This window comes from Mastomys coucha, unplaced genomic scaffold, assembly GCF_008632895.1.
Source record: "Mastomys coucha isolate ucsf_1 unplaced genomic scaffold, UCSF_Mcou_1 pScaffold16, whole genome shotgun sequence".
NCBI classification, from domain to species: Eukaryota; Metazoa; Chordata; class Mammalia; order Rodentia; family Muridae; genus Mastomys; species Mastomys coucha.
In genome coordinates, this window is record NW_022196898.1 from 93407549 (window position 1) to 93417976 (window position 10428).

The 10428-nt window shown below is 48.0% G+C and overlaps 1 protein-coding gene across 2 annotated transcripts in view; it reads right to left on the reverse strand.

Moving 5' to 3' along the window:
- The window catches only part of Wdr63 (WD repeat domain 63), a 72583-nt gene that overhangs the window by 7615 nt on the left and 54540 nt on the right, over positions 1–10428 (reverse strand). For both annotated transcript variants that reach the window (XM_031375756.1, XM_031375757.1), the window contains 4 exons: positions 6116–6246; positions 3899–4103; positions 2432–2523; positions 530–652 (listed from right to left, as the gene is read on the reverse strand). In XM_031375756.1, the coding sequence (XP_031231616.1) occupies positions 530–652; positions 2432–2523; positions 3899–4103; positions 6116–6246 (551 nt within the window). The remainder of the gene's footprint in view (positions 1–529; positions 653–2431; positions 2524–3898; positions 4104–6115; positions 6247–10428) is intronic.

Here is a 10428-nt window from a genome sequence, read left to right on the forward strand (position 1 = left end):
CGTGCCCACCTGGCCAGAATCCCTCATCCCGCGGAACAAGGGGCCCCCGCGAGAAACCCCGGTCCGTGATACTAAAGGACTTTGGAAATGTAGTCAATTAGAGGACAGATGACTTGGACAGAATCTCATTATACATCAGGGCTGGTGAGATGGCTCAGTGGGTACGGTGCCTGCCGCCAAGCCTGATGACCTGAGTTTGTTCCGTGGGACTTACTGATAGGAGAACACTGACTCCCACAAATTACCGTCTGAACTCCATATGTGAGCTGTGTACACTCTTACCACCCAGAACAACCCCCCCCCCCACACACACACAATAAGCAGACAGAAATGTGATAGAATCTCACCATGTGCGCAACAGGAGGTTCTCACTCATGGTCATGTAGGAAATCAAAGGAATGCCCTCCTGATGCCCGTAAGAAAGGTGTAAGGCTGGGGAGCGCACAGGACTCTCACAGGACTCTTGTGGGATGAGCCCACCACCACCGGTGGGAGACGACGGCCACTCTCATCCAAAAAGTTCACTCACCGTTTTCTTCTTCACCAGTTCCAGGGCCATATCTTTCTTTTCTTGCTCACGGATTTCCTTGCGTTGCTGGACATATTCCAGATGCCTGACTTCTCTTTCAAAGTAGTAGCTCACACTTGATACCTGTCAGAAACAAGAGCCCGCAGTGAGCTCACCCTACAGGGACGCCCGTGGCCTTTACAAGGCTCTGTTACAATGGCTGTTACTCTGCAACTAGGATTTCCCCACATTATCTCCCTCAGCAGCCTGATGACAATAACCACCTTCTTAACCGTAAAGTGGAAGGATAAGGATAAAGTGCTACTCATCCTCTAAGCCAGTGGTCCTCAGCCTTCCTAACGTTGCAGCCCTTTGATCCAGTTCGTCACGTTGTGGTGATCCTCAACCGTAAGGTTATTTTAATTGTGACCTCATGGTTGTAATGTTGCTACTGTTTTGAGTCATAATGTAAATATCAGTGCTTTCTGATAGTCTTGGGCGACCCCCGCGAAAGGGTCGTTTGACCTCCACGCGTGTTACAGCCCCCCCCCCATGACCTCCACCTTTGACCTCCACGGGTATTACAGCCCCATCTCCCCCCACCCGCCTCTGTGACTTGCAGGTTCCTAGGACAGGAGCAGTTACAGTTGGGAGGAGAGAGCTGCAAAACCCTGCCGTTTTTCTAGTAGAAATATAGGAATTTGCTCCCCCACTTTTCTTCCTTCTTGTTTAGCAGACTGAAGTCACATATCCTCCGCGAATATAACTTGGTAAACTCAGATGAAGGTATTTATGGAGACTTGGGAGTCTAGCCTTCAGAGGCCGAGCCATCTTTGCAGCTCTCTGTGGTGCCTTTAAAGGGACTACAAGTAGATCTGAGTTCTGGTACCCAGAGGGCTTAGCACTGGGTCATATGGACATTAGCAGAGAAACCATTAGCAATCTACCTGGGGAAGGAGGGTGATCCAGGCATGCCTGGTGCCTGGCAAGAGCTAGGCTGGGGCTGGCACTCGGGACAGATTGCAGTCTATGTATTTAAGCAGCATGGATATTTATGTTTTTTTCTACTCATTGGTCCTTTTAAACCTGCATTCTTGGCATTGCTCCAAATGCTTGGGTGGTTGGGGTAAGGTTGGGGTTGGCGGAGTATTGCCAGTTCAGATGGGGGGCTGGCAAAGTGCTAGGGTTGGGGAGGACGGCGGAGAGGGGTGTAAACACGCCAGCAGAGCTAAAACTGAGCTACAGTTTGAAAATACCGACTCCTCACACCAGTTCTCCACCCAGTCTGCACCTCATTCACTTGACTTCCTTTCCATCTTGTGTTTGGTTATTTTCCTTAGCATCAAACTATCTAACTCATATGATGAAAACATATTCTTTTATTATTTAAAATAAAAAGTAAGTAAAATGAGCAAACAATAAATATAATAAATAATAAAATAATAAAATTTTTATTATTTAATAGTTAAAATATTTTCCAAAATAAAATACTATTAAATAAGTCTCTCATTCTCTTGTAAAACAAAAGTGCCAACATTTAAAACACAGTTTTAAGATACGTCCCAAGGGGAGGAGTAATGGGATGTGGAACAGTTGGAGGATAGACAGGTGTGTGTGTGTGGAGGGGAGGATAAAATATGGAGTTTAAAAAAATTAATTAATTAATTAAGTAAAAAATATGCCCAAAAGGCTGGCAAGATAGTTTGGCGGGTCAGGGTATTGCTGCCAACCAAGTGTGATGACCCAAGTCCATTCCCCTGGTACCCACATGGTAGAAGGAAAGAACCAAGTTGTCCCTTGACTTCCACAAGTGTGCCATGGCATGCACCTCACCCTAACGCAAAAAAAATTAACAAGTGTACATTTTAAAAAAAAAGAAACGTCCCAGCAACATCAAACTCGCAAAGTCGCAACTTCACTGACCTCATTCAGGGAAGGGTGGCTTAAGGTCCAAGGGATTTCTAAGATATGCAGTGTTCCATAGTAGTCAGCTATGGCTATAAACTGCTGCTTAGCTGAAAGATTTTTAAAAAAAAAGTATGAGTGGGCGAATTTAACAGAGGGAAAATCATCTCAAGAGGTTAGACACAAAATCCGTTTCCATTTTGTGGTTTCCCAGAAGGCCTGTTGTGGTTCCCCCCACCCCCCAGCCCCGTGCCCCGGCTACGTGGTCCGATGCTCACGACTGGACCAGCCATTCTTTCCAGCTGATGAGAAGAGACCCAGACTCTGAGCCTCTGCAGCTCCCACCACCTCGGGCCGTGCTCTCCCGGTGTCTAGATAGGGAGAGGGGCTGACCCATCTTCTCTGAGGTCTTAAGGAGGGAGGCAGCGGTAAGCCGTGGGAAGGTTCTGAGCAGAGGGCACACTCAGCACACACATCCACAGAAGCAGGGCTGCTGTGTGGGTGAGTTCGGGGACACAGACCCAGCGAGGGTATGGGGATGCTCGCTCGTTCCCTGTCACCTCCCGGAAGTCTGTCTCCTCTCACTTTCAGGAAGGTCTGAGTCCAGCACTCAGAACCCTGCAGGTACAAAGTCGGTTTTTGTGCACCGAAGATAGGATAACACACTTTGGTTGTGCCTCAGGGCTAACCGGAAGCCGCACTGAGACATTTAGAGACCCCGAGGCCCGAGTGTCTGGGTGGGACATTCCTAAGAAAAATCAGAGTCCCTCTTATGTCTATGGACTTTAGAAAACAAAAGGAAACTTCTTCCAGTAAAGGCAGATATACTGGAGTTACACAGAAAATACTAATTGGGCCAAACGGGGTGGTGGTGGGGGAACCCCAAACAAACAAAAAACAAAGGAAATAAATAAACTAGTTTTCTGTAGACACATCCTTGAATTTATGCTTGTTTGGCAGTATATTGCTATTTCCACGTATTTAACTCAGGAGAGAACCATGTAGTCCCGTGAGGCGAGTTGCTTGTTGGTGTGGCCCATGCAAGAATCACTAAAGTAAACAATATTTAAAAACTTGGCAAAGAAACAGAACTCAGTATTTCTGGAAAAGAAATATCCCCAAAGCAGCCAAGATTTAGGACCACTCTGTCAGGTTAAGACCAGATGGACGCTTTCCATCCGGTGGTTCAAAGTCAGCCTCAGTCTGACCTTATCCGCCGCGGTCTGGGAAATCGAGGCTAATGAACCAGAACACCGAGGGGCACTACGGGGCTTCCAGAGTTTGGGAGCTAGGGCGAAGGGAAAGGATGAGAACTGTTGGAGAAACAAAGGTTAGAGTGAAGAGTTGGAGGGAGAGGGAGGGAGAGAAAGACAGCAGGAGGGGAGGGAGGGGGGGTGGGGGTAAACACGGGAGGTTTTCTAGGTGAACGCCAGAGCATTCCTAGTTCCCCCAAACATGTTGCTCCACAGGCTAGAATGAACATACAGGAGAAGGTCCAGGGTTTGATGTAAGTGATCATGGTGATGCAGATATTCTGGGACTGGGATGGTTCATGAGTCTTCTCCAGAAGGTCCCAGATATCGACATATCCATCCTCTCGGCCGATGTAGAATACTCCAGGCCTTGTCAGGGACCAGTGCCCTGCCGTGTACCTTTTCGGTGCGCAGCACGTTTGAAGGAGCGGTCCACTCTAAACACAAGTTTAAAAGGCACATTGAAAGCTTTTCTTTTTTCCCTTTTAGTAACCCTAGAGAAACTGACAATGATTTTTATTTTTAAGCACAGCTTAGTTGGCCGTGGTTAGTTACTCAACTGTATTGTTTATCCCACTGGGACATCTTTTTTTCTTTTGTTCTGGAGTTTTGTTCTTAGTTTTTAAATGAGGGAGAGAGAGAGAGAGAGAGAGAGAGAGAGAGAGAGAGAGAGAGAGAGATTTCTAAGTATTACAATGCTTAACACTATACCCAAAGGGAAGGTGGGGGCTTAAGGGTGAGTTCTCACATCATGCAAACCTTGGCCCTTGATTTAAAACTATTGATTAAAAAAAAATGGTGCTGGGTAGTGGTGGCACATGCCTTTAATCCCAGCACTCGGGAGGCAGAGGCAGGTGAATTTCTGAGTTCAAGGCCAGCCTGGTCTACAGAGTGAGTTCCAGGACAGCCAGGGCTACACAGGGAAACCCTGTCTCGAAAACAAACAAACAAACAACAACAACAACAACAACAACAACAACAAAATGGCTACAGCTAACTACTGGAGTGATCTGAGGAAGGTGGGTTTGGAAAGACCTGGTCGGAGGAAGAGAGACCAGAGGAGAGGAGAAGGAAGAACGGGAAGAGGAAGGAAGAGTCGCCACGAGGGGAGATGGATGAAGAGCACATGGCCAGGAGAAACAGCCCGTTTCACCTGGGGTGCACCGCTGTGGAGGGAACCAGGCCTTCAGTTAGAGGAGTCGATTAAGGGCGACCCAAACCCCCAGCAATTGTCAAAGCCTAATAAAATCACCACAGTCTGAGTCTCATTATGTGGAAGCAAGTCGGGGATGAGCTTACATCGACTGTATTACAGTTGGCTTCCACAAGTCAACCCAGACACAGGAAACATCGTGTGAGGCAGGAAGACTGCCCAGGCCCCCTCCCCGTGCCAGCCCACACGCTCCCCCCCCACCCCCACTCTGTGACCTCCACGGCTTTTTGTGCCCACGCTTTAAGTTCTTTCAGACTCTAGGGAAACCCGGATCTTGGGCCTGCAAGTCTTCTGTTAATCATGCTGGTTTTCTTTGCTCTGACTATAAAACTTCCTTATTGGAAAAATAAACAAACAAGAACAAGACAAAACCTACAGAGTATATTGTTAGAAAGTTTGCTGATAGAAATGTAAGCGGCTTTCAGCGTTGCTCAGTGGTACTCTGTGTAAAGCGTCGACATACATTTCTTTTAAAAATTATTTGTATGAATTAGGGATCAGGAGGGGGCCATTGTTTGGTGAAAGAATATGTGTGTTCCATCTGGGATCCACACATGTTCTCTGCCTCTGTCTCTCTCTCTCCCACCAGCTTCTTCATAGTCTCATTATTTCTCACCAAAGGGGCGTAGTAATTTAGATTTCTCCCCCAAAAGAACTGGTTTGCCCTGCCCCCGCTTCACTGGGTTTAATTTTTCTCCCAGCATTTTCGTGTTTATCTTGGCAGGCTCTTATCTAGCAGGACCGGCCTTAATCCTGGCCAAATCTTACTGGTGCTCATGTGTGTCTGGACAGGCAGTGTGCTCTGACAACCCTGGGCCCTCAGCCTACAAGTGCCAACTTCCTGAACCTGCCAACATGTTCCTGGTGCAGAAGAAAAGTGGGCAGGCTGGGCGAGCCCTGGACTTCATCTCAGCACCAGAGTCCATCTTATGAGTCTCAAGTAGCAGAGCTCAAGTCAGATGAGCTGCCCACAGTAGATATTTCCAAGAAAAAGTAGGCTTACGTTTCAGAGAACAAGGGCCTTGTATGTGGTTCCCTTCCCGACTGGAAAGAAAGGCTCGCGGTTGTGTTTTCAAAGGTTTCCAGTGGTTCTGTTGACAAGCTGCAGCCAAACCATCTGTTCTCGTTTCTCTATAAAGTGCCCCAGAGGCACAATATCCTGGAACAGCCCGTGTTGCTGTTGTCTTTCTCAGTGGCATAGACACACCCACCCGCTCGGTTCTGCAGGCAACCTACCATGACCTCTTCCTTCCAGATGGCCACGTTCCATCCCCCAACAGTGAGGATGATGTCATTGAAGAAAGGTGACCTCTGGATAGTGTGGACAGCTCCATCGTGGACGGTGTAGAGATTCACAGGTTTCTTGGCTGCAAAAGTGAACAAGGCCCAGTTTGGGTGCATGATCGGCCATAGAAACCTGCCCCTAGGCCACTTTTTCAGGCCCTCTGCCATGCCCTGTCCTCCTTCATTCACCTGTTTATAAGGCCAGTATGGGAGTTACAAACATTTGTAGACTGTTTATATGTGCAAAGGTCTTCATGTGGGTGGCTAGACAATGGGTACCCAGTAGCCCGACATGGCCCTGCCCTCAAGTGGCTGGCACTCTAGTGGGAAGGAGAGATAGCCAGTAAATAAATCTCTCAGGGAGGAGTTGAAACCTACCTATGTGTAGGCCAAAGAAAAGCCATTACGAGGAAAAGGGACGGGGGAGACTCCTAACTTACTGAATCGTCAGGGGAGTGAATCATTTAGGTCTGAGTGTAGCTGAGCCTGGGAAGTTTCTGGCGCTGAGTAGCAGTGCAGATAGAAGGACACCCTGAAATCCTGGAAAGAGGACCAGTTAGTGCCTCTGTCCTTGTGGAAGCTGGAACTACAGGCGTGAGATGTGAAATGGGGTCTAGAAGGACCAGACCATGGAGGGCCCTGCAGGGAAAGGAGTTCAGACCAAAGCCACAGCGTAATGTCTTCTTATGAGTCTACTTCAAAACCACTGATGTTTCCAAAGGTACTCACTCTGCCTTGTCATGGGGAGAATGGGTGAGAGGTGGGTAGAAGCAAGGTGGGGACGGACGCCAGTGAGGATTTCGGTGGTCAAGTAGGCATGAGAGACAGGGGTGATGTGAATGATGTCTGGTAGTGGAATAGATTATCAGGACATATTTGTGAACCAAGATATGGGGACAGCTTGGCCAGGCAGAGTGAGTGAGATGAAGTGCTAAGAACGGCCTGGTTTCTGACAAGAGCAACTGGCTTGATGTAACTTCCTTAGCAGCCAAGAAAGGTAAAGTTCACGTGCTGAGACCAGAGCTCTCCTGAGCCTCTACCAAGCCCCAGGGTCTTCCTGCCTCTCTGGTCTCTGCACAGAGCACGTCAGGATTAGAGCCGGGGTTTCCTTCTACCTGCCAGGGTTGCCTGATGACCTGAATGCTCATTCTTTGCTCCAAACTCTAGGGATGGCCGTGGAAGTATATGCTGGCGGGGCTGAAGGTGCAGTGTCTCTACCCTACAACTGCAAACTTATTCTGTACCTTGTCTCTTTAATGCTATGTGAGGGCTGAATCGCCACCTACCCAAACGCTGATGGGATAGTAAGGAGAATGAGACCTCCTCACACTTGTAAGGAAATTATAAAGTAGGGTTTTGAAAGGCTTTGGGTCCCATCCACACTCACACATCACTTGCCACAGAAGAGAGGTGGGACTCTCCATGGATGAATGGCTAAACAAGATGTACTATAGATACGCCATGGGATGCTATTCAACCTGGGTGGGAGAGGCGGCTCCGTGGTTAAGTACACTGCCTGCTCTTCCACGTTTGATCCCCAGCTTTGGATTAGATCAGAAAATTGTGGCTTTATTTGGGGCAGAAACAGTCTGTTGTGCAAGGGTCAATTTTCAATCTTCCAAACCTCTGAGGCTTCTGTCATATTCTCCCTCAAGAGTGGAGACTCTAAAACCACTTAGAAGAACAGCTGTAGGTGGGGAACCCATATAACCCTACCATGAAAATCCAGAAATCTAATAGCAAACCTCTCCCCCAGAAGGCATGAGTGTCTGGACTAGGGTCTTAGTCCTGGGCTTAGGTGTGGCTTCTAGGCCGAGGTATTGCTTCAGAAAGTGAAAGTGATGAGACAACAGAGTCCTCTACTGGACCTCGGGGCCTGGGGACAAGGACATTTCCTGTTCCGGCCGAGGACAAAAATGGAATTGTTCACTTTCGAGGTCCTGGCTTCTAAACGGAGTGACTGGGTCCTGTCCCAGCCCTCACTGTCTTAACAGATCTCAGGCTTCCTCTAACCCTGAGGCTAAGCGCGTCAGCAGCTGAGACACACGGTAAAGGTTCTCTCACTTGGCCATGACACACCTACCTGGGGTCTCCAACAACGTATTTGAAAATCCTGTTTGGATTTATGACTCTCTTCACTTGGTTACAATAAGAATTTCAAGAACTTTTTAAAAACCACATTTGAATATGGAACTTTGGGTAACTGATGTCAGAACACGATCATTTGGCTCTGGAATGGCCCTTGAGGTAAAAGCAGCCTTTTTTTTTTTTTTTTTAAACATTAACAGTAAGTTTCAGGGTGATTACAAAGGGCTAAGAGGTGGGGTTCCAGAGGCTTCAAAGGTTCTGAAAAGCAGAGAGACTGAGGGGGATGCAGTCTATGGGGCTGAGTTGACTAACCAAGTTGGAGAAGATGCTCTGGCTTGCTGCTGTAGATTCAGGCTTCGGGGTCATAGTTGAGCTGTACACTTCAGTACAGTTGCAAAGGCAGAAGGGCAGGTCAAGGAAGGGGCTAAAGGACGGAAGCCCGTCCAGGTGGATGAACGGGAGCCACAGGCGCTGATTCTGCTTAGCAGCGTCGGCGAAGCAGACCGAGCTAAAGCCCCAGGGATAGCTGGGGTTCTCTGCCTGTGGGCCCTTGACCAGTCTGTGGGAACCATGCTCTCTGGAGTGCTAAGTGCCCACCTTTTTATGGGAGCCAGGAGAGGGAACTGTTGATTTTCCCAGGTCTGGATGGCCTGATAAATTCGTGATCTTATTTTAGTTGGTCTTTATTTCCCTACTGTCTCAAGTCACCTTGGTATATTGATAGAGCCGTGCCATTTCTGCTCTCAGTAATAATCATTTATCTGTCTGTGCCATGTGGTACCAGATGTGGTACCAAAGAGATGATGCATGACATTAGAATGTCCACCAAGCTGTGAAAGTCACCATTCATCTTCAAGATACAGGCTCAGGCTGTTTGTAAGATGGAGTCTCTTAGGTTGGGGCACAGTCTGAAAACTCATTGTTTCACACAATATAGAGTAAGGCGCAGAGTGTTCTCAACAAACAAAATAACAACAACAACAATAATAACAATAATAATAATAATAATAATAATAATAATAATAATAGTAATAAAAGAGGTACTCTTCTAGGTTGGAAGCAAGAGACCCACTCTCTAAGACCGCATCTTGAACAGATGACAGAGCTTGTGTCTCTCAGGCTTTCTTGAGTGGCCTAGAAAGTTCCTGGCATGGCAGAAAATACAAGTGGCTTTGTCTTGCTGGTGCTTTTGTTTCTCTCTTTGGGGTTGCCCCTGGGGAAGTTTCCCTCCACATGGTCTCCGAGTGAGCAGGGCTGTCCTGGGGGCTGGAAACCCTCTCAGAAGAATGTGATCAGCTATGGCATCATTCACAATGGGAAGGTCTGGTGTTTTGTTTTGTTTTGTTTTAATAACATCCTGGGGTGATCTTTTCCTTTGGAAGACCTGCGTGACTTTGAACAACGAATGGGACTGTCCCTAAGTTATTAGATGGAGTGCCAGGGCCTCCAAGCGCATTGTTAAAAGAGAATTATAATGAACCAGAAAGCACAGATTGGCAGCAGACTGCCTGGGTTCAAAGGCTGTCACTGATGCCCAAGGCAGCGATCCCACAGGGCTGCTATGATGACGATGGCATGAGTTTATCCATGAGAAGCACTTGGCACAGTGCTTGGTGTGGCTGTGTGCTGGTTGTACAGTGTAAGGGTCTACTACATGGAACAGTTATGTCAATCTTTGTCACTCAGATCTGCACTTCTTGGCTTGCCTCCTGGGTCATATGGAAATATTTGAGTGGCTTCTCTCACCCCCGCCTGCACACTCATTTCATTTGGGGTAATCTTCCTTTCAGAAGGTTTTTTGTTTTGTTTTGTTTCTTAAGAGGATGGAACTCTCTCTTTCGTTTGGTTAAGGAGAGTTAAGCAGGCCAGAGGGTAGGGGGGATCAAGTTGCAGTAGCTGCTTCTGCCTGCCTCCTTCGCATCTGCCACCTCTACCTCCTCTGCCTCTTCTGCCTCTCTGCCTCTCTGCCTTTCTACCTCTCCTCTGCCTCCTCTGCCTCCTCTGCCTCCTCTGCCTCTCTGCCTCCTCTGCCTCTCTGCCTCCTCTGCCTCTCTGCCTCTCTGCCTTTCTACCTCTCCTCTGCCTCCTCTGCCTCCTCTGCTTCCTCTGCCTCTCTGCCTCCTCTGCCTCTCTGCCTCCTCTGCCTCCTCTGCCTCTCTGCCTCTCTGGCTCTCTGC